We start from the raw sequence: 24,551 nt of genomic DNA, 5'->3' as shown, positions 1-24,551 counted from the left end.
CATTTTAAGTCACAAGATTATACACTAAACAGGAACAGGTAAGTGTGAATTTTCCCTCTTCCTCTTCTCAGCCTCTTAGCTCCTCTCCGCACATACAGCTTAGGTTTCTTGTGAATTCTTACTAAATATTTTCCATGCATATCAATACAAACTGACTCATTCATATTACACGTTTTGGTTTGCCCTTTGTACTTATTTCATGAAACCAAACCGCCACCCCCCAAAAAAAGGTATGTATATTTTGTATGTATTTTCTTGACTTGTGTATTTTCCCAATTTTTTGAAGTACTTGTCCCATTGTGGCTATAGTATACAACTTATTGTATATTTCTGTAAAGTTGAGTCTCCTGTTTGTTGGAGGCAATGAAAGAGTTGTTTATTTCTTCCTTGTTACTACTATTCATTACTATTTGAAGGGAAGGGAGGAAATGGATGGGGCTGAGGTCCAACAGGACCCCAGCTGAGTGACCTGTACCTGCTGCTTGGGATGGAACTAGAGAGACAGCCCAGGCTATGTATAGTAGAAACACATCAAAACAATAAAATACCATATTTTTTATATATAAGGACATCAAAACATTGTTATGGACGATGTTCATTAAAATGTGAAAAGGATGCATCAAGCATAGGGCTAACCTTCCAGGAGCTGAGGTAGGGGGTTTTGTGTTCTTTTGCAAAGCGATAATCAGATAACATGGAGCACATCCAAAACACTGGCTCTTCTGTGAGAAGAAATTGGCTTCCCAGAGAATATACAACTGAAAAATGAATGTTGGAATTCAAGTAAGTGTCAGGCCTTGCCAGTTTTTATGTAGGAAAATGTGACAAGTGGTCCCAGCATTCTGCAGCGAGGTCTTGAAGGCTTGCCGGCTCCGCCCCCAGCAGAGGGTGGCTGTTCTTGGAACAGTCTCAAGAGTTCTGGGTGACACTGACCGTGCAAAAAAACGCCACCGCACCAAGTATTGTGTGAATTCATTTCACCACACAGCACCGTGTGATAGCGCCAGACCTCAGCCGCTGCCGTGCGTACACCTGTGCTTCCCACGTCACATCTGTCCTACTGACCCCTGCCTAGGGCGCAGAGTCCACTCAGGCTTATGGACAGGACCACGGGGAAGGCGTGAGGGTCCTTGAGGATGACACCACGCACTGATGACTGCAGCCTCCGCAGGTCAATGTCAGCCAAGGCAAACAGGCGCTGCACCACCCCAAACCTGTCAGCATCCACCAGGGCAGCCAGCGCTGGGTCTCCGAGGTCAGAGACCCCCTCGTCAGACAGAGTGCGAAGCTGCAATGACAGTTAATCCAATAGATTCTCTTTTAAAAGGCTGGATAGCAATGGACATCCAGGTATCGTTACTATGTTGTTTATAAATCACTGCCCTCTCCCCTTTGGCAGGAAAACCCTAAAGGTGTAACAAGCTACCCTGGACCGTGGCCAGGACCCCCGGGCTCTGAATGCTCTCCATTGGACTGGGAAGGTCACAGGCCCTGCGTGGCTGTGCACACCACAGGTTCTGGTCTGGTTTTCATGTCTGCACATGTTCCACAAAGGTAAGTGCAAGCTTCTGTTCAATGAGGCTTCCCAGGAATGCTTGCCGTTTCTGCTACTGGCCTGTTCACTATCCCCTCACTGCACCACTGCCCGCCCAAAGGCCGCCACCAATCCTCTGTCCGTCCACCCTCACCGCCCATCCCAGCCACTGTTACCCTCCTGCCCTCTGCTGTCTCCCACTTGTTGAATGCTGCCCTGTTTGTCCTCAACCACTCCTGTCATGCTCTCCATGGGCCCTGTAATGCCAACGTACCAGATGGGCACCGGTTCCTGTCCTGGCTGCTCTGTGTCTGGCCCAGCTCCCTGCTAGAGCAGCAGCAGATGACCCAAGTGTTGAGCCCTGCCCCATATGAGATCCAGGTAACTACCTGGCGTTGGCCTGACAACCTTGGCTGTTGAGGCCGCTTAACTAAACCAACAGATGGAAGGTCTTTCTCTTTCCTTTTTTCTTTTTAAAGATTGTCTTAAAAGATTTATTTTTGTTTGAAAGGCAGAGTTACAGATCTTTCCTCTGCTGGTTCATTCCCTAAACAGCTACAACAGCCAGAACTGGGCTGATCCAAAGCCAGGAGCTTCTTCCAAGGCTCCCTCATGGATGCAAAGGCTCAGATTGACTCGACCCATCCTCCACTTTCCCAAGCCATTAACAGGGAGCTGGATCGCAAGTGCAGCAGCTGGGACTCTAATAGTGCCCATGTAGGACGCTGGTAGCTCAGGTAAAAGCTTAACATACTACACCATAGTGCCAGCCCTCTTTTTTAAAAAAAAATTTGGAAACATAAAACCCATGGTACTAAAATTCCTACAAGAACAAGGAGCCTCATTATCTTAGAAAAGACCAATTGCAAATCTAAAAGATACTTAGGAAGGTCTAAACCATCCCTCCCCCGCCAAAAGGCAAACAAATGTGCCTCTGTGAGTGGGTCATTTGTGCAGACGCAAAAAGCCTTCACTCTGGGACTCTGGCTGCTCAGCACATCACAGCAGAACTGGGCAAAGAGATGAAAGCCCGGAGCAGGAGCTGATCCCCAAGGAATATGACAACCAACTGTGAGTTCACTGCAGGAGTAGATTCCCTAGGCTTGGCAGGATTTCTTGTTTATGCACTTTCTGAATACAGTTAATGGGCTTGTCAATAGCTGGGAAGTAGCAACTTGCTACATGCTGAGTGCTCCACTGTGAGAGGGAGCTGGGCTCTGAAAGCAGGACCTTGTTGTGCTCCTCAAGCAGCACAGTCAGGATAATGACACCTGTTATTCCCAGCACCCTCAGCAGCCCCGGCAGGTAGGTTTTCAAGCAGCTGTGACCTTGCAGTCAGTGTGCAACATCTCAGCCCCTCCTTACCAAGTCACTGGGCTGCCTTCTAGTAACACCTTTGCTACACAGAGCAGCACCACCCCAGGAGAAGAGGTAGAGCACATGCCAGGGTCCTCTGTGGGCAATCTATACCAGGACTTGCTCCCCACATCTCAGTGGAAGGCTGGCCAGGACCAGGTAGGTGTGCTCTGCTCTCTGCCCCAGCCAAGCAGCACCTGGGAGCTGAGAGCAATAGCTTGTTGGCTTTGCCTTCTGCAAGGGTGCTTCCAAAAGGTCATGGGAAAATAGAAAGATGTCTGATTTTTAGTGCAAAAGAAAACTTTTTAAATTCATATGGTTTTTGTTTTGTTTTGTAATACATACTTACTTGCCATGAGCCCTTGGAAAGACTTTTTGTATTGTCTGAATCTTTTTAGAAAGACCAGCTTAACCTTGGCTCGGGGACTAAAGCTACTCATTACCTAATTGTTCTTACGATTTTTCCAGAGGGCATTAAGAAGGATCTTCCTAAGAGAAGAAAAAGAGTTGGCCTGCAGCCTTGGGGACCTCGCCTCCCTTGGGTGAACCATGTAAGCACAGAAGCACCCAGCAGATAGTGGCAGACTCCGTTTCCTCCATGAAACCCGGGATCCTGCACCCACACGCTCCAAGCCAGGGGAGCAGCATGAGGTTGGGAGTGGCCCTCACTCTTTGCACAGGTGCAGGGGGGAGAGGTAAAAGCGTGAGTTGGAGCACTCCCTCTCTGGCCCAGCCTAAGGCACTGCTGATGAGAAAGCTGGAAGTGTGTAACCTTTACTAGCCCACTTGCTGCTCAGGAGGCACCTTACCAAGTAGCACAGCACTGGAACTATCCGGAGCTCACAGCAGGTGCCCAGCAGAGCAGCTGCATCATCTGGCATTTCTGTAGGAGACAAAGGTCACAGTCACTGTTGGGGGTTCCTTGGTGTATGCCTCGATCCTTCGTGACCAGCACTCAACACGCAGCAAAGGCCTTTCTGACACCAGGCATAGGAACCTGGTCACACCCTTGGAGTTCAGTTTGCTAATGCAAAAGAACTGCACAGATTCCAGGCAAAGGGAGTCAGGGTGGATGGACTGAGCAGACAACAACCTGACAACAGGTGGGTTGGGTCCTCCCTGACCCACAATGAGACCGCGCCCGTGGGTAATTCTCCCAGGGCCCCGATTTCCTCTGACCAGACTTTCCTTTCTGCATTTGTCAGCACTCTTCACACATCACCAGTTTCTTTGGGGAGGAAAGCACATGGCCTGATGAAGTGACAGGACAGAACTGCTGGGCCTAACACACCCACACACAGGACAGCGGGAGGGACCTGCCAAGCCCCAGGGAAAGGAAGTTCAGGTTGGTGGCTGTTTAACCTGGCAATTAAAATACCAGGTAAGGGTTGACCCACTGCTTATTATACCAGTATCCCCATATCCTGGTTCCACTCCTGGACTGGATCCAGCTTCCTGCTAATGGCCTAGGAAAACCAATGAAAGTTGGCCCAAGCATTTGGGCCCCTGCCATGCCACATGGGAGACCTTAATGTTGGGCCTGGCCCAGCCTTGGCTGCTATTGCCATCTGGAGAGTAAAACAGCAGATGAAAGACCTCTGACCTTTCAAATAAATATTTATTGGCAGGGTAGGGAGCAGTTAAGTCTCATTTAGGGCTGGCATTGTGGGACAGCAAATTCAGTTGCTGCCCATGATGCTGGCATCCCATGTTGGAGTCCAAGCTGGCTATGCGTCAGAGCTCGCTCCCTAGTATGGACCTGTAAAATCTGAAGACCGCCCAAGGGCTCAGGCTATGCCTGTGAATGATCTGGAGGGGCTTCTAGGCTCCTGCCTTCCAACTAGCCCGGCCCCAACCGCTGATGTCATCTGGGGCATGAACCAGTAAGTGGGAGATCTCTGTCGCTCGCCAGTAAGAACCTTTTTCGGATGAATGGGCATTAGGTAGGTGTTAGTCCAACAGTTAAACTCCAGCTCTGATGATGTAATGTAGGTGTTCTACAAGTTGCAGCCCCTGATTCCAGCTTCCTGCTAATGCCTTCTAAGACATTCTTTATTTCCCTATGGGCCTTACCTCCTAGGAGGGCAAGGAGAATGAATGACCTCTTGCTTTAGCACCTAGTGATGGCATGTCTAGTTTTTCTTAAATTGAACCAATTCCAATTAGAAAGCTGAAAATTGGCTTTTGGGCCCGACAAGCACCTGTTATTTTCTCTCCCAGCACTTTCCCCAGAATCCACATGAGTAGTACCACATAGTCTAGGTGGGAAAATGTCAGCCCAAAAGGCTCCAGCTGCCTGAGCTGTGCCAACCCCCACCTGACAGGTAAACAAGAGCAGCAATTAAGATAATGGCTGCACAGCCCTAGAGCCTCACGGCATGTGCCAAGAACACAAACCCTGTCTGGCCTCAGGTACAACAGAACCATGGAGCACTCGCAGTGAACCACCTGCAGCGCCTGCACATGGCAAAGTCCCAGGGTGCACCAAGGCGGTGGAGCAAAGGGCCTCTCGTTGACTGGGGATCCCTGGATGAGCCCCACAGAGCACCAAAAGGTGAGTATTTTAGTGCAGAAAATCTGAAATCCATGCATTTCAGGAATCTTGGAAAAAGTTCATGGAAGAATGCACACTATGAAATATGTGGATTTCAGATTTTTTTACAAGGCTAAATTCTGTAATTCTATTTCTCTGTGTACATTTTGAACATCTGACAAAAGCTCAGCTAACTGGTGCCCCTCTAAGCAAAGTGTGGGGGCTGCGGGTTGCCAGCTGGTCTGCCATGTCTTGCCCCAGAATGAACAGGGACCTCCCCTTTCTCACAGGGGCAGCAACCTCCTGGTGCCACAGGCCTTCAGCCCAGGGACTTCAGGCAGCCTCTCCCCAAGGCCGACTTTAAAGACCTGGGCAGGAGCTGTGGAGCCGCCAGGCACAAGCACAGCCCAAAGGAAGGGGAAAGAGTCAACTTTCCTGTGAGGCAGGGGCCCCAGGGAAAAAAGGTCCCCTAAGTCCAACCAGCCAGGGTCTCCCCCAGCCTCCCCAAATGGGGACAGAGGGGCCTGGAGGCATTAGACCTTCCCCATTGTGGTCACTCCTGCCCCGCAGGGGGATGTGCTGTGAACAGCAGCAATCCCCAAGGTCTTCTCAGCTTCCTTACCTGCCAGGGCGCTGACCAGGAGGTGGGCGGTGACGAAAAGCTGCGGGTCGCCGACTTCACTGGTGCTGGGGCTCCCGCCTCGGATCCTGCATCCCACCAAGCTCAGGAAAGCCTCCAGCTGCTGTTGCTGCGGTGGCCTCAGCCCTGCTACCACTGACTGCAATCCCCGGGAAGGCCACACCCCGCCAACCACACAGTCACACTGCAGGAGACAGGAGAAGTGACGACACTGGAGGCCACACAAACACTCGCCACCCACCCTCAGAGTGAGGCAGAGTCCTGCTCTGTCACAGAGGATAGGCGTGTGCACGGAGAATTCCAAACCAGGTTTGCCAGGCCACAGCAAGGCCCAGGAACAGGTGGTTACAAGGAGAACTAACAGGGGAAGTCCTCACACTTTGAGAACTTAGCTCTCTGAACTCAGCCTCGTCTGTCCCCCGGGGCCTGCTGAGGGGTTGGGATGGCCCTGCTGGGCGAGCCCCTTCTGCACCAGCCAGTTCCCTCCATCCAGATACCCACCCCAGGTGGCCATCACCTCCCCGGTGTGCTAGGGAAGCTGAAGCTCGCACTCCATGGGGTGCAGGCCTGACATTTTCCTCCGGGAAGGAGTTATTTCAGGAAGCGAAAGCCTCTGGGTTTCTTGAGCTGGTGCATGTCAGCTGCTGCAGATGCCAGTCCTGGTGGCTCTTTCAGCACCATCTAATTTCAGAGGCAAAAATAATACCTTCCTGGGAACTAGGAAACAGTGAAATCAGTGACTTAAACTCCTAGTCAAAATGGAAAACATGAAAAGTAGAGGGCGGACACTTGGGGGAAGAGCTAAGATGTCACCGAGAACACCTGCCTCCTGCCTCAGCATCTGGGTTCCTCGTACGGCTCCCACAAGGGCCCAGTCATGGCCCTGTAGGTGGGTGTTTGGGGGTGGACCAGCTGAAGGAATATCTTTGTACGTATGTATGTCTGCCCTTCAAAAAAAAAAGTAAAATTTCAAAAGAAAAAGCATTGGAAAAAAAATCTTAGTCTCTCTGTTCTAAACAGAAGTATGATGAGCTGAATAGTGTCCAAAGTGTGTGTCCTCCTGCAACCCATAAATAGGACGTTTGGAATAACGGTCTTGAGAGGTATACTGTAAAGATAAGGATGTCAAGAAGAGATCACCCCAGATTGGAGTGGGCCCCAACTCCAATAGCAGGCACTCTCAGATAGTGGGGGAGAAGCCACAGGAGAGCAGGGCCAGTCAGGACAATGGAGGACCATGGCTCCAAAGCAAGGAGTGCAGGAGCCCACAGAAGCTGAAAAGCAGCAGGGGTCCTCCCTAGACGGACAACCAGCCATGGCCCTCAGCCATGGACTCCCAGCCTCCAGAGCCAGGAATCTTTCTCTCTTGCTTGAGCTTAGTGAAGCTAACAAGGCACAGCGGCCCTGGCGGACACATACCCTCTCGTGTCTGCAGTTAGGAAAGCAAGCCCCTGTGAGGGAGAGACGAGGCTTAAGAGTGAGCCCGCCAGAGGTAAGCCAGCTGGCAGCAGCTCCAAGCTGTATCCTCATATCCTCGGGGGCCCATGGACACCTCACCACTTGTTCCAGGGCAGCAAGTAGCTCTTCGTCGAACAACACCGAATGCATTACTCCCCACAAGGCCGACCGTCGGTCTTCCGGTAGCGCCTCAAAGGGACGGAAGTTCTTCTCCGATTGCTGAGTGGCTGTTGAGAGAAAGCGCCCAGGCTCGTGGCTGCTCCAGAGCTAAGCATAGGCAGCACAGTGTGGCACAAGACATGGATACAAAGGACATGCAGCCAGTCACCACCTGCCTGGGCTTCAGTAACCTAGCTACACCTGGGAGGGAAGAGGGACGCAGCCCCAGCTTGCAGTTTAGGCTTCTTCCTCTTGGATGACTCACTAAGTAGTCATAGAGCCTCAGCTTTGATGCAGAACGGACACTGGGTTATCCTTCAGCAGGATTTCCGCAGAAGTAAACGGGGGCTCAATGATTAGACCCAAGTCGGCACTTGGACGAAGCCGAGAGCCACACCGCATTGTCTTTCATGCCCTTTCCTGTCATGCACTGCACCCCATTTATACCCTACCTTCATGGCAAACGATGCTCTCCCACTTAGTCGTCTTCCCACGTCTCAGCAGTGTCACATCCTCCACAGGGTACCTGGGGACTCTTCTAATAAGTCTTCTATTTTAAAGATCGTCAAGGGGCTGGCATTATGGCTTAGGGTTTAAGCCATCTCCTACAGTGCCCACATTCCACACAAGCGTTGGCTCAAGTCTCAGTTCCCTTTTAAGTGCACCTTGGAAAGCAGTGGAAGAGTGTCCAAGCGCTTGGGCCCTCACCCGTGTGGGAGACCTGGATCAACCTACTGGCTCTTGGCTTCGGTCTGGTCCGAGTGTGATGATGAAACAACACACAGACATGGCTGCACCTCAATGTACGCATGATGTCATGTGGATGGCAAGCCAGGAACATTGCCTGGGCTGTAAATACAGCCAGTAAACCACAGCACCCCCTGAGAACACAGCTGGGGTCCAGGGCACCCACCTCCCCTGCCCCCAGCTGGCCAAGGACAGCTAGCTCCCCAGGGACACCCCTGGGAAGGCACACAGCCTGCCTCTGCACTTCCAAGCTGCAGGGCTTTGACTGCTGGAGCGACCACCACATCACTGGTAGGCAGAAACTGCACACCAGCATCCAAAGCTGGGAACCTTCATCCTCGTGTTGGGCTTTTACTGCCATTTCTACCAGCACTGTTTGCAACTGAAAGCATGCAGGAGCCATCCGCTGGTCCAAAACATCCGATGCCCACAGATGACTGACCCTCCCCCTTCAGACCTCCTAGCCCCAGCTGATGCCAAGCTGAAGCCAAGCTGCTACCTGTCTTCTTCCCTCGGTCTTTACCTGGAGCTGCATTCTTTTTGTCCTTTCCTGGCTGCTCCTCATCTTCCCCCCAGTCTCCCTGCAGCCCTAGCAAACAGTAACCGCCTTTCTAACATGGCACGCAGAGGGCAGCAAAAGGATGTGGCTGTGGGCCTGTCCTGGGCACTGTCCCCTTCCTGCCACAGCCCATAACCAGGCACAGAGCCTCCAAGCGAACATGCTGCGATGCTGACAGCATGGCTGGCCTTAGCAATGAAGCTCACTGCTGCTGGGTCAACCTTAGCAGAGAGCTGGCCTTCCATAGTCACAGGCCCCTCACTGCCATAGGGGTCTCCTTTCTGCCAGTCCTTTCCTTGAAACACCTACAGCCTAGTGTTCCTAGGAGTCAGCCAAGGAGAGTCCTGCAGAGTACACAGCCGAGGTGGTACTTCTCTCCACATCCCCTTCTGAGGTCCAGAGATCACAGAGCCTCCCGCTGACCACCCCTCACCCTGCTGCAGTACCTTGCTGTACAGTGCTCAGCAGCTCATCCAGGAGAGACGTGCCATGGCTGCCATCTGGTGCATCCGTGAACACAAAGTCTTGGAATTGGAAGACTACAGGATCCAGGTGGACAGGGTCCTTGTGGCTCTCACGCTCAAATCCACCATGCTTCCCGTGGAGGAGGCAGAATTCTGTAGAGCAGGCCAGGCCCAGGGTCAGGCTCCTTTGCTGGAGCATCTTGCAGCCAGCTTCCCCTAGCCACCTTTGTCCCCCTACCTGCTTCGCTCATAGGGTCATGCTGGTGGACCACACATCCAGCTGTACCCTATGAACATGGAAGGAGTGCCCGCTTCTTCCCAGGAGGCGCTGCAGCAGGCAGCGTCTGAGCAGGCAGGAAGCAATTGGCCAAACATCGCAAGTACTGTCATCTCCTGACTCAACCTGCACTAGACAGGTGAAACTTGCCAGCGATGTAACAACTGTGAAAATGACCCACTGATCATATCACAGAACTGTAATCTATACAGATACAAACACAGGTAGTTATGTGGCTTGATGCTGAAGGGGGTCTTCACTAAAAGGGAATAATACACAGCAATTAAAAAGGAACCACTTCAGGGTCCGCACAATGGCACAGTGTGCTGGGTCACAACCAGCATTCTATATGGACATTGGTTTTATTCCTGGCTGCTCCACTTCCCATCCAGCTCCCTGCTTATGGCCTAGGGGGTGGGGGGTAGCAGATGATGGCTCAAGTCCTTGGGACCCTATACCCACATGTAAAACCCAGTAAAAGCTCTTGGATTCTGACTTTGGACCAGCCCAGCCTCAGCTGTGCAGCCATTTCGAAAAGTGAACCAGCAAATGGAAGACCTAGCTATGATGTCTTTTTAGAAAATGGAACCACTTGGGGTGAGTATTTGACATAGGGGTTAAGATACCTGTATCCATATCAAAGCGCCTGGATTCAGGTCTGAACTCTACCCCAATTCCAGCTTCCCACATCCTGGAAGTAGCCAAGTCACTGCCACATGGAGGATCCTGACGGAGCTCCCAGCTCCCAGGAACGGGTACCCAACAATGGGGGAAGGCTCGCTCTCTGCCTTCTTTTCCCAAATCAAACAAAAAGAAACCTTAATTTCTATAATTCTATGATGAAGCCTCATAAAAACTGTTGAGAAAAAAGCCCAACACAAAAGATTAGATTTTACATGATTCATTAATATGGAAGCTAAGGTACTTGTCAGCCTTTTACCCATAAGCATTAAGATATAACTATATGATCCCATGGACCTGGCATGGTGGCTTAGCGGCTAATGTCCTCACTTTGCACCAGGATCCCATATGCGCCAGTTCTAATCCCGGCAACCCCGCTTCCCATCCAGCTCCCTGCTTGTGGCCTGGGAAAGCAGTCGAGGACAGCCCAAGACCTTGGGATCCTGCACCAGCAAGGGAGACCTGGAGGAAGTTTCTGGCTCCTGACTTCGGATCAGCAAAGCTCTGGCCGCTGCGGTCACTTGGGGAGTGACCCATTGGATGGAGGATCTTCCCCTCTGTCTCTCCTCTCTATATATCTGCCTTTCCAATAAAAATAAATATATATATATATATATATATATATGTAACTGCGTTATCCCTAGGATTTGCTTCTGAATTCTCCAGTGGGAAAGGAGGGGAGAAGACGCCCCAGATGGACCACTGGCCCCATGGCTTAGCTGGGGCTCCACTTTCTCCATGAAGAGTCTTCACACCAAGTTCATGGGAAATGTGCTTTTTGGGGGAGGGGGAAGGCAGGAACAGATACGTGGATTTCAACATTTCTTGCACCAAAACAGCCTATCATTTAATTCCATTTTTGTAATAGAAAGGGTTTTCTTTAAAAATGGAGTAATTTTTTTAAACAGAGCCCATCCAAAGAAGCCAAGTTGTAGGTAAAAATCTCAGAGTTGCTATGTCCTGGGCTAAGCAAAAGCAGTCAAGAGCCAGCGTTCGTTTTGTTTGGTGACAAAATGCAGTCGTGACTGAGCTCTGGGTACCACCACCCACCCTCCATCCATCCAGATACAACAGCCACAGTGACGGGATAACTGCCTGAGGAGCAAGGAAAGCCGTTCCAGCTCACTTGGCAGCCAGGAAGCCCAGCTCCTTCACACCATGCACCTGCTGCTTGGCTCCCAGGAGGTCGCCATTCCCACAGCATCAAGTCCTGACAGGAGCTCCGTGCAACCCCCAGGATCAGCAGGACCAGCTGGTACTTTAGCCCATAGCAACACACAAATACACACACCACCACCTCCACAGACTCGGCCCATTCATTCTCATTCACCCAAATACGCTGTAACCCCTACCCGACTCCAGGCTAGCACCACACATCAACACAGAATGGCAAGCTGTAGGGGCAGCAGTGAGCCGGGGTGGAGTGGGGCGGGGTGGGGGGTGGGCACAGGAAGTCACAAAAGGAAGGGTGGGGGAGAGGGAATAGCTCTCCTTCAAAACTTTCTAGGTTCATAGCTGCATCACAAGACAGATGCGCGAGCATAGGCAGAAAAAGCAAGGAAAGAAAACTGGTATGTCCCAGGGGTAGGAGGGCTCAGCAGAGCCGGGGCCAGGGGAGGGGTAGGAAGAAGGAAGTATCTTCTGGGCACCTCCTGTTTTTTTTTTTTTTTTAAGATTTCTTTTGTTGGAAAGGAAGATGTACAGAGAGGAGGAGAGACAGAGAAGACGACCTTCTGTCTGATGATTCACTCCCCAAGTGACTGCAGTGGCCGGTGCTGCGCCAATCCAAAGCCAGGATGCAGGATCCCAAGGCTTTGGGCTATCGTAGACTGCTTTCCCAGGCCATAAGCAGGGAGCTGGATGGGAAGTAGAGCTGCCGGGATTAGAACCGGCAGCACATATGGGATCTCAGCGAGGACCTTAACCATTACACTATAGAACTGAGCCCAGGAGCTTATTTTCAAAGACCACAGATAAAAGGCGTGAAATTTAAATGCAAACAGGGAGGTGAGCCAGAAAAGGCAAGCATCCCTGTGACTCGGAGCTGCAGACAGAACAGGGCAGGGGCACCTGCTGGGACCAACAGGCGTAAGGGCCCAAGTCCCCAGGGGCCTGGAGCGCTCTTGGCACCCTCAGCGTGCCAGCCACAGTTTCCAAAGGCTTATTAAGACTGTGACACACTGCTCACAGTGGCCAAGAAATCACAGCCAACACACACTGGGACACCAAACCAGGAAGGAAACTGTCAAGGCAGTTAATGTGGGACAGGACAAGTCACAGTCTCCCATGTGGGAGCTAAGGCAAGCTCACAGAAGCATCCAGAAGAACAGTGGAGCTGTGCAGGGCCAAGAGGGAGACAGTTTCTGCTCTAAGTAACCTTTGGGGACCCAACATACAGATTGGTAGCCACGTTAATAAGGCTGTGTGTTTAAAATCAGCCCAAACCCCTAGAAGCCCATGACTAGATCGATAATGAGGTCCAACTCCTCCACAGAAACTACTCAGCCATGAAAAGGGAATCGCTGTGCTTCAGACCACACACACCGGCGGGCCGTTCCACTGAGCGAGACAGGCCAGACCCAGGAGGACAAACCCAGTCTCATGCAGGTAATCTGAGCAGGTGCTCTCACAGGAGGACAGAGGAGAGCCCAGGTTAAGAGGAGCTACGATGAGACATGAGGAGTCAGCTCTGCCATTTGACTGCACCCCACGGGGACTAGAATGGACAGTAAGGTCTCATGTAATTACAAACAGCTGCAAGACAGGCTTTCGCATTTTCAGCAGACAAGTGATAAATGCACATGGTGACAGATATGCCCATTTCCTTGGTTTGATCAGCATGTAATGTGTATGGCTGTAACAAAGTGTATGTATGCCTCAAGAGACAATACTTTTGACATGACATCTGCTAACAGCACAGATCTTGAAGATCCTGACCACACACACAACCTCTCAAGTGTGAGGGGCTGGCCGTGCTGACAGGCTTGTTTGTGATCATCATCTCACTACACCCACATATTCTAATCAGCAGGTTGTACACCCTGAACACAAATGATGCCTATTTGTCACTTATCCCTCAATAAAGCTGCAGTGGTGGGGAAAACGGCACATTCATGAACATGCTGCACGGGGCTGGGACAGAGTGACACAGGAGCCTAAGATACCAGTGTTGTTGACCGTGCCTGACACAAGAGACCGCAGGTACAACTAAGCATCTTCCTCAGGTGCTTGGCTTGCTGGACAGAAGCCTTTCAGAGGCCAGCAGGATGGCTCAACTGGCTCATCCTCTATAAGCACCAGCATCCCGTATGGGTGCCAATTCATGTCCTAGCTGCTCCACTTCCCATCCTTCTCCCTGCTTGTGGCCTAGGAAAGCAGCAGAGAATAGTCCAAAGCCCTGGGATCCTGTACCTGCATGAGAGACCTGGAAGAGGCTCTTGGCTCCTGGCTTCCGATCAGCTTATCTCCAGCTATCACAGCCATTTGCGGAATGAACTAAAGGACAGAGATCTATCTATCCTTCTCTCTGTAGATCTGCCTTTCCAATAAAAACATTAAAAAAAAAAAGCCTTTCCAAGAGAATAAAAATATCACAACACCCAAAAGGACATGAACTTGGAACATGAACAGAAAGGATGCAGGTCACGCTTCCTGCCATTGCAGCATCCCTGACTCACCCCCCTATACTAAAACTGACAGCTTCTCTCCATGCAGTTCAGGCCAACCATCTCACCTTCTGAAGACGCAGCAAGAGGGAAGCTTGGGCATAGACTCCACCTACGCCCAGCTACCTCCTTAAACACCCCTGTGCTGGAGGACCTGGCCACACCAACATGCTCTGCCCTCTGGGCAGAGAGGCCTTACAGCTGCAGCTGGGGCTACTGCATTCAACTCGGGGAGTGCAAAAGTTTCTTCTAGCAAAACTTGCCAATCTTTGCCCTACCTTCAGCAGAGACAGGTGGGGAAACAGCTAGAGCCCCGCCTCCTGCACTTTTATGATGAACACGCCACATTGTCCCCAGCTAAGCAGAGCTCACTGAAGAGCCAGCACACACAACCCTCACCAGTGACCAATCTGCTCCTAGTCAAACTCTTACTCCACCCCTCTGCTGTCGCCCCGTCGCACACTGCACTTGTCATTTTGGAAGCACAGCCCAGACATATTTCCATTCCACCTGTGAAAATTTACCATAAGTCTTGAAAAGGTAAAATGGCTTTTTATCATGATCACACCCAGGAGGGCTCACAGCCCTGAGTTATGGCACATTCACCTGTCAGCATCCCAAGGAGCAAGCACCTGCTTCTCCTGGGTTCCACACCCCTCTCCCAGGCATGTGAAGGAGGCGCAGCTAAGATGAGCAACCCTTGGCTGCATCAGTGCCCTTACTTCCTTAGAACCCTAAGGACCATCCGAGGTCAGCAGAGGAAGCATAAAGCCAAGCATGCCATGTGGGGGCAGGGGGATGGATGCAGAAAGCGATGAAGCTGTCAGTAACAGCTGAGGTAGAGCCATGAAGCAACACCGTGCCAGGTGCCTGGCATGCCCCCTCTCAGTCTCTCCTTGCCACAGCTCCATAAAGAACTGGCCAGGGCTGGTGTCGCAGCCTAACGGGCTAAGCTGCTGTGTCCCAGGCATCCTACATGGGCGACGGGGTCAGTCCGGGCAGCTTCACCTCTGATCCAGCTCCTTGATAATGTACCTGGGAAAGTGGCAAAAGATGACCCAAGTCCTGGGGCCACTGCACCCACAGGAGAGATCCAGAAGTAGCACCTTGTTCTTTGTTTTGGCTTGGCCCAGCCTCAGCCATTGCAGCCATCTGGTGAAATGGACTCTCCTCTCTAACTCTGCCTTTCCAATAAATACATCTTTGGGGGACAGGGAAGGAGGGAACTGGTAGTCCCTTCCAGAAGGTTCTATATGGTGACATCACAATGCTCTGTGTGATGACCGCACAGGGTTCGGTATGATGACCTCACACAGGCCACAGCAGCTCCAGCTTAACAGCACATGCTCAAGGAAGCTCCTGGGCAGTCTTCATCAAAAACCACACATCCAGGGACCAAGTCATGGAATGCCCCCAACATCCCTGAAGCCCCAGCCTCTTTCTCCAAAGCCCACCTCCTAGAAGCAGTGAAGGATCCCCCCACACGGCAGTGTCTTGGGGGGGCGGTCCCTCAGCAGCCCGAAGAGGTGACACTCACCAAATTGGCCATCCAGTTTCACGTACAGCTCAATGACGCCGTAGGCGATGGTGGTGGCAGCAGGGATCTCCAGGACCACGTTGCTGTCCTTGACAAAGTTCCCGTCCTCTGAGGCTGACACCTGAGAGTGAGAGCACACACACACACACACACACACACACACATGCTCCCACCTGGACTCAGACTCTCCCCCTGCCTGGCTGCAGGGTGCAGCCGCCTGCCCTGGACACAGAGGGGCTGCCCAATCATCCCTGAGCAGAAGCTGAGAGATAATCCAGCACTGCTGTGAGGGTTTGGCACTGGCTGGCACTATGGGAAACAGCACAGGTTCCTCAGCAAACAGCCAAGTGAGCAGCACACAGCAGGACCACACAGGACAGGGCAGAGCAGAAGTGCAGAGCAAAGCCCATAAACAAGAGGAGGGACGTTGCACTTCACACCAAACCACTATCCAAGCTGGACTGAGACAGGGAGACCCGAATGAAGCTCCTGACTCCTGCAAACCCAGCCCTGCTCCAGGCATTGCAGCCATTTAGAGTGAATCCATGGCTGTCCCTCTTCTGTTCTCACTCTTTTTCTGTCACTATGCATTCCAAGTAAAATAGCAACCTACCTAAAAATTTTTAGAAAGTTTGGCTTGGGAGGGATGACCAATGATGCAAGCCAGACTGCTGTCACTAAACAAAACAGGAAGAGCCAAGACCATGGGGAAGGGCTGGTGGGAGGGGAAGCTGTCCCTGCTCAAGGAGAGCAGGGAACACTGGGGGGCCAGGCGCCCAGTCTGTCTCCTTTGAACCTTTGGAAACAAATGTGAGCCTTTCCCACAATACTCAGAGGAGGATCTACCTGCAGGCGACACACTGGATATGAGAGCACCTTGCTTTGGCCACATCACCCGGGACAGAATGTGACACTTTAACTGCCAACCTCCTGACTCCAAGAGGGGGCTGCTGATGGCAGTGAGTGGAGGCCGTGTACAGGCCCAGTCCAAGCCATTTGCCATTGGGCATCACCGTCAACCGCTGCTGGCCGCCCACCCCGGTGCAAGCGGATACAAGCTCCCCTGCCCTGGAAGTAGATCTCTCAGAACACATCAGGCCATCCTAGCAAGTCAAGTGCACACAACCTGTGGTTGATCAACCTTTCCACAGGCCCAGGGATCAGACTGCCGGGACTGAAGAATCGTGCAGAGATGGAGCCTCACCTACCCCAACTCAATCCACAAAGAATCTCAAGGTCTAATCATTTGGAGGGTACTGGCTGTCTCCTATGCAACCTGGCCAGTGCCCATATTACCTATTAGGGAAGCATCGTTCTGCAACACAGGGAAGCCTCTGACCCAGGCCCAGCTGGCCCGCCCTCCACCTTGGTCCTGGCACGCTTCACCTTGGTCTAGTTAAGGTTGGGTGTTGATGGCCTGAGCAGAATCTACCCAGAGCACTTCCTTCCTCCAGCCCACAGCTGGCAACACTGCTGAGAGAGAGCACAGCGTCCTAGGGGTCCAGCCTCGACCCCTTGCCACCACACTGACAGATGCCATATGCTCCTTAATGTGTCAATCACAGGAGCCCAAGAACCCCTGCTCACTGCAGCCGTGGAGTGGGATCCAGCCAGAGCCCCGTCCCAAGCGCGCACACCTGCACCGTCTTGGTGTGGGTCCCCAGGGCACCGCCGCACGTCTCCTCCACCTGTATGTGCTCTGAGATCACGCACTTCTGTGTCGTCATGATCCTCTGCGTCAGCACGCACAGGACCTCACTCCTCTTTGCCAACAGGTACTGCAGCAGGGAGTGGCTTAGCTTTAGCTTCCTGAAGAGAAAGAAAAAAGAAAAATAATCTTAAAAGATACCTGTAGTGGGGTCCCCCCGAGCCTTCGGAGAAGTGAACAGGCACAGGGTGCGATTCCTTTAACAACGGGGCGAGCCAGCCTCATCGAGTTCCTCGTGGCGACACAGGAATGACATGGGTCATCCAGAGACACAAAAGCAAAACCTTCCCAGGGGCTGTCCCAGAGCTGCCACACACGCCCCTGCCAGGGATGGCCGGATGCCCATGAACAGCAGTGCAGGCTGTTGGGGAGGTGTGTGCTCTACTCCCTGTGCCTGCAGCCTTGGGCACTCCACTTTGCAGTTTAACCAGAGCTGAGGGCTGCCCAGGCACCATCCAGGGCACATGAGATTACTGTGGGGGACCCCATGGATGGAGACCAGCAGCTTCTCCTAGGCAGGGGAGGGGCAGGCTGAACCTACAAGCATGAAACAGGAAATGTGATCTGAACTACCAAGGAGCTTATCAACCTGCCTGTCCAGGAACATGGGATCTGTTGACCAAGGCTTAGCACCATTTCACAGATGGAAATTCTGAGGCCAATGGGCAAATACTTGACCCGGGGCTCCCAGCAGGCTCTGGGACTTTCAAGGCTAGGCTGAATATCCATGGCTCCTGAGAGACACAGAGACTGAGGGAGAGAGAGAGCATGGTCCACGTCCTCAACGCCCACAACAACCCACACTGGGCCAGGCTCAGTCAGGGTCACCACCCTGGGTGGCAGAGACCCAAGGACTTGAGCCCTCACCTGTGGCCTTCCAGGGCACTCGTTAGCGGGAAGCTGGACCGGGGAAGCACTAGACACCTCATGGAAGCACTAAGATGCAAGAAGCAGTGAGCACCTGAATGGTATCATTAACCTGGTTCCACAAACAGGAAATGTCCCCAACAGACAAGTTCACAGTGAGAGGGTACAGACCGTAAGTGACCAGCAGCTGGGAGCAGTTTTAGCTGCTTCCTGGTTACAGTGATCTGGTTGGGGGTGGGAGGGATGAAATTCTAGAAATAGATAATGGTGACAGCTGCACAGAGCATGGACACCACTGGACTGTGCGTTTATAAATGGTGACACTGGGTGGAGCTGCAACTGCCATGCCAGCATCCTATGTCAGAGCTCAGGTTCAAGTTCTGGCTGCTTTGCTTTGAATCCAGCCCCCCGTTACCACACCTGAGAAGGCTGCAGAAGACGGTCCATGTGCCTGGGCTCTCCCTGCGTGGGAGACCTGGATGAAGCTCCAGGCTCCAGCCTTGGCCTGGCCCAGCCCTGGACACTGGGCCATCTGAGGAACAAAGCAGTGAATGGAAGACACATCTCTCTCTCGCTTTCAAATCTAAGACATGGTTAAAAAGGAAAACTTTGTGTTATACTTACATATATATGTGTGTGTGTATTACTACAACTTCAGAAGACACTGGTTCAGTCTAAGTAGCAAAGAAATTCAGATGATCACCATCTTTCACACATCGTCAAACTATATTCATCACAACAACAACCAAAAAACAAGCAGAAAGCCTCCCAAGGACTCCATCCCAGGAAGGAATGGGAGAAAGGGAGCTCACGGCCTGGGCAGCCGGGGTTCAAACCCCAGCCCTTCCCCTTGGAAATAATGCCCTCTCCACGGGTGTCGCCAGGTGGGGTGAGGGGGTACGGAATTGCTCCACACATCATCTCGCGCTCCCCACTCAGGCCACAGCGGTGCACGTCAAGGGCACTGTGGGTCATTCTCCCGTGTGGCAGGTGCTTCTTCCCATCACTGCCTCACTTAAAAACCTCCCACAGCCATTGTGTCCCATCTCAACAGCTCACCTGACTGCGAGGAGTCGGCAATCCAGCCCCTGCTCCCTCCTGACCGTACCATACCTGGATGCCTCCCACACGCCTGGGCCCACCCCAGGACCTCAATGCCAGTATCCCCTGACTGTCACACCAGCTCTATCAACTGCTCATTCACCTCCCGCTGTCTGGGTCTAGAACACAAACTGCCTAGAGCAGGGACCATGCTGCCTCGTGTATCGGGACTGGATCAGCACCCAGCCAAAGGAAGAGCTCCACAAATACAATACTGTGGACCGGACGGTGCCAATAAACGGCACAATACACAGCCTATTTCTCAGCACCCAGAACACTGGCTGGGATCGACCACAACTCCCCTCCACATATGTGATATATATAACTCTTTCAAAATAATAGCCTTAAAAAGAGGGGAATCATTGAAATCAAAAGGAACACTTAAAAATTGAGGGGCTGGTACGTGGGCTCAAATGGCTAATCCTCCACCTCCAAGCACCGGCATCCCATATGGGCTCTAGTTTGTGCCCCGGCTGTTGCATTTTCCAACAAGCTCCCTTCTTATGGGCTGGACGGGAAAAGCAAAAGATGACCCAAAGGCTTGGGACCCTACACCCGCTTGGGAGACCCAGAAGTTCTTAGCTCCTGGCTTCACATCAGCTCAGTGCCAGCTGTTGTGCCCATTTAGGGAATGAACCAACGGATGAAAGATCTTCCCATCTCTCCTCCTCTCTGTAAATCTTCCTAATAAAAATGAATACATCTTTAAAAAGACTAAAAATCCATTGAAATTGATTAAATTGGAAAGACAATATATCAAAACGTAGGGAATATAGCAAAATCACTACTGAGGGAAGTTTATGGCAATAATTGTGCCCACATTTAAAAAATATTAAACAACCTAACAATGCATGCTAAAGGACCAAAACAAAGAAAAAACAAATCCAAATTAAATAGAAATGAACAGATGAAATAGGAATCAAAAAAATATAAAAAAGAATAAAATGAAGTTTTCGATTTTTTCGAAAGATGATTATCAAATCCTTAGCAAGACTAATTCAGAACAAAAAGTGAAGAACTGAAAAAGAATTACAACCGATAATCCGGAAATAACACCATCACTTCCTTACTTAAAAACCTCCCACAGCCACTGTGTCCCATCTCAGCAACTCGACTGCTTTCCCGGGCCACAAGCAGGGAAGTGGGACTGCCAGGATTAGAACCGGCACCCATATGGGATCCTGGCGCATTCAAGGTGAGGACATTTTTGTTGCTAGGCTACTGCACTCGGCCCAGAATTTATTGAGAGACACTGTAGCTGGTCTACAGGTACATGAACAAAGCTGCTCAGCATCACTAGCTCCAGGGATGAGCCAATCAAACCAGTGAAATGTCTTCTCAGCATGGTCAGAATGGCCACTGTCAAAGACACAAAAGTGAATTACTGGCAACAATTTCAGAAAAACGGAACCCCTACATGGTGTTAGTGAGAGGGCAGATGAGTAAAGCCAGGAGAAAAGTGTGGAGGTTCCTCAGAAAGCTAATGCTGGATCTACCATGTCACCACGCTGTCCCAGCCCCAGTGTATATTCAAAGGAAATGAAATCAGCATAGAAAAAAAAAGCTGCACCCCATGTTCATTGCTGCATTATTCACAGTAGCCAAGGATGGAATCAGAGACAGTTATCTGCTGATGGATGACTGCATACGTGACATGGTGTGTATGTGTGTGTGCACGTGTGTGCCCATGTGCATACACACACAGTGGACTAACAGCATAAAAAGAAGGAATTCTTGACATTTGAGCAACCATTATGTTAAGTAAGTGAGAAGACAGACAAATGCTACAAATGTTGCCTCTCCTACATGGAAGTTACTAACATGATTAAATAGAAGGTGGGAAGGTCGGGGAGGGCCAGGGAAGTTGAGCAGGGAGCACCAAGGCACAGTGGGGGCACCGAGAGTTCACCATAATGGTTTCAGGTACCAAAGAGGAAACTGGAAGACGAGCTGAGGGGCTCCAAATGCAAAGATAAAGAAATAACATGGCTGGTTGCCTGCTCTGATGTGAGGTTTATGCTGTGCCCATGTGTGAAATCACGGCCTATCGAGATGTACATAAACTGCATCAAACCTTTCCCAAGTCAACTTTGGCAATTGGAAGTCTAGAAAGAAAGTTGTGAGGTTTGCCCTCCGCCTGACTGAAGGTCTGAAGGTGCATCCACGTGTGTGAGATGGGGCAATGTCAGGAAGAGGGAGCCATGGTGGCTGGGTGTAACCGGCAGCGCCGACGGAGGGCTTCCTGGGAGACTGCCCTACAGTCTGAATCTGAAAAACAGTGCCAGCATGCGCCACCGCAGGCCAGAAGGCACGGGTGCCCCAGCCCCGACTTCCTCTGCCTCCACCTTCCAGTGGCAGGTGATTGGGCCTGATCCTAGCAGTCACAGTAAATGCGGGACTGGCTCATCCCTGCATGTATACATCAGAAGCAGCAGCACCAGCCAGCTGCCCCTTTACAGCCAAGGGCAGGTGAACAGTGGCTCTCACGGCCCAGGCAGTGCCAGGTGCCCGCAGAGGAAGGCACTGAACTACCAGACACTGCCCTCTGGTGGCCAGCTTGCTCTGACAAGAAAACACTCCCCAAACTCCATCAGCTTCTGGCCCCCACTCAAATACACAGAGGGGTAACATCTGTGGTGGGCTTGGGGCTTCCTTCTGCCTGTGTACTCGAGTGGGACAGCCCTACACCTGAGGAGGTTCCTGGGCAGGGAAGAGGTCACTCAAGGACAAGGCCCACTCTCAGGATGCCATCACGGGAACAGTGCCTGGGACATCCTTCACCAGCTGCAAAGGCAGGCAAGGCAGCCACTGGATGCTCCCACCACAAAGTCGGCCACTTTCCCAGGGCTCTGCTTCCAGGACAAGACTGCCACCTTTTGGAAAGTGGCTGCTGGACAAACCTGTCTTCAGTTCCAAGAGGTCTCCTGGAGGAGATCTGAACACACAGATTGGCCAGATGGTTTAGAAAACAAGACCCGTCAATTTGCTGCCTACAAGAAACACACAGCACTAACGAAGATGCACACAGACTGAAAGTCAAAGGATGGAAACAGATTTTCCACACCAGCAGAAAGTGAAAATGAGCAGGTGTCACCATCCTAATATCAGATAAAATATACCTTATTACAAAAAATTAAAATACACAAAGAATGTCACTGTATAATGATCAGAGGATCAATTGAAAAAGTGACAATAACAAATGTATATGCACCCAATGCTAAGGCCCAGCTACTTAAATGTTAATGATCTCCAGGGAGACAGACTCCAAGACAATTATAATGGGGGATATCGACACCCCACTTCCATCAATGGGCAGATTGATTAAACAGAAACAAAGAAATAACAGAGCTAACCTATTCCATGGACCCAATTGATATCTGCAGAACAATATTCCTTTCAGCAGTGCATGCAGCTAACTCTAGAAGAGGCCATATGCTAGATCATAAAACAAACTCCAGCAAATTAAAAAAAAAATTGAAGATGACAGCACAGCGTATCAAAACATGGGACACAGCAAAAGCAACATTAAGAAGTTCAGGGGCCAGTGCAATAGCATAGTAGTTAAAGTCCTCGCCTTGAATGCACTGGGATCCCAAAGGGGCATCGGATCTAATCCTGGCAGCCCCGCTTCCCATCCAGCTCCCTGCCTGTGTCCTGGGAAAGCAGTGGAGGACAACCCAAAGCCTTGGGGACCCTGCGCCCACGAGGGAGACCCAGAGGAAGCTCCTGGCTTCTGGTTTTGGATTGGCTCAGCTCCAGCCATTGCGGCTGTTTAGGGAGTGAACCATCAGATGGAAGAGCTTCCTCTCTGTTTCTCCTCCTCTTTGTATATCTGCCTTTACAATTAGTGCCTTTATCAAGAAATGAATCAACAGACCAATGACCCAGAAAAACAACCAAACCCGAAGTTAGTAGGAAGACAGCAATCATTAAAATTAAAGATCAAACAAGACTGAAACTAGAAAGATACGTAAGAGCAGTGAATTGAAGATCTGGTTTTTAAAATAAGGCAAGACTCTGATCCAACTAACCACAATAACAAGTAGAAGACCCAAATCAATAAACTCAGAAATGAAAAGACAAATGAAACAGACACCACAGAATTATCATCAAGAATAGAATCATCAAGAATTACTACAAACAGCTATATGCCAACAAATGGAAAACCCAAGAAATGGGTTATTCTAGACACATTGAATTTATCCAAATTGAGCCATGACAACACAGAAAACCTACAAAGACCAATAACTAAGGCAGACCCTCTCAATCAAAGCCCAGGACAAGATGGCTTCATTGAGTTCTACTTAACTTTTCAAGAATTAATTCCAATGCTTGTCAAACTGTTCAAAGGAATTCAAAGGGGAGGAATTCTCCCAAACCCCTTTTAGGAGGCCAACTCATGAGGCTAATAACCTTAATGCCGAAACTAGAATAAGATTTACAAAAAAAAAAAAAATGTAGACCAACATCCCTGATGAACACAGACGCAAAAATCTTCAACAAAAACTATCTAGTCAAATTGACAACACACCAGAAAGATCACATGAAATTTATTCTTGGCATTCAGGCATGGCTCAACGTAACCAAATCCATGAATGCAATACATCATATTAACAAGCTGGAAAATAAAAATATTTGATTAGCTTGATAGACACAGAAGCATTTGATTTAAAAAAAAAAATCCTTCCATTATATTAAAAAAAAAAAGTAGAAAGAACACTCCAACCCAATCAAAGCAACACATGAACATCCTATTGCAGCAGCCTACTGCATGGGGTAAAGCTGGAGGCATTTCCCAAGGTCTGATGTACAGTCTCACCATTGCTAATCAATGTGGTCCTAGAGGTTCCAGCCGGAGGCAACAGGCAACAAAAGGAAATCAAAAGGACACCAACTGGAAAGGAGGATGTCAAGCTATGCCTGATTGAAAATGACATGATCATATACGGGAACCAAAAGACTCTAAGAGACTATTGGAACTCAGGAGAACTTGGTAAAGCTACTGGGTATAAAATCAACACACAAAAATCAAGTCCGTATACACTGACAGTTCAATGACCGAGAAAGAATTTGGAGAATCAGTCCCATTCACAATCATTGCAAAGAAACTGAAATGCCTTGCAATAAACTAAACTAAACACTGAGGGGTCTTTATGAGGAAAATTGCAAAACATTAAAGAAATAGGAGACACTAAAACATGGAAAACTTCCATGTTCTTGGATAGGTAGAATGAATATCAATTTACAGAGTCAATGTAATCCCAA

The 24,551-nt window shown here is 50.5% G+C and overlaps 1 protein-coding gene across 2 annotated transcripts in view; it reads right to left on the bottom strand.

Moving 5' to 3' along the window:
* Positions 1-582: 582 nt before the first annotated feature.
* Positions 583-24,551, bottom strand: part of GSDME (gasdermin E) — a 43,103-nt gene continuing 19,134 nt past the window's right edge. For both annotated transcript variants that reach the window (XM_040964878.1, XM_040964879.1), the window contains 7 exons: positions 17,248-17,419; positions 15,611-15,731; positions 9,433-9,603; positions 7,621-7,748; positions 6,046-6,247; positions 3,700-3,773; positions 583-1,288 (listed from right to left, as the gene is read on the bottom strand). In XM_040964878.1, the coding sequence (XP_040820812.1) occupies positions 1,058-1,288; positions 3,700-3,773; positions 6,046-6,247; positions 7,621-7,748; positions 9,433-9,603; positions 15,611-15,731; positions 17,248-17,419 (1,099 nt within the window). In that variant the 3' untranslated portion in view covers positions 583-1,057. The remainder of the gene's footprint in view (positions 1,289-3,699; positions 3,774-6,045; positions 6,248-7,620; positions 7,749-9,432; positions 9,604-15,610; positions 15,732-17,247; positions 17,420-24,551) is intronic.

Source organism: Ochotona curzoniae, unplaced genomic scaffold (genome assembly GCF_017591425.1).
Source record: "Ochotona curzoniae isolate NIBS_2020 unplaced genomic scaffold, NIBS_Ocur_1.0 scaffold_3835, whole genome shotgun sequence".
NCBI lineage: Eukaryota > Metazoa > Chordata > Mammalia > Lagomorpha > Ochotonidae > Ochotona > Ochotona curzoniae.
This window is presented reverse-complemented; position numbering and strand designations above follow the sequence as displayed.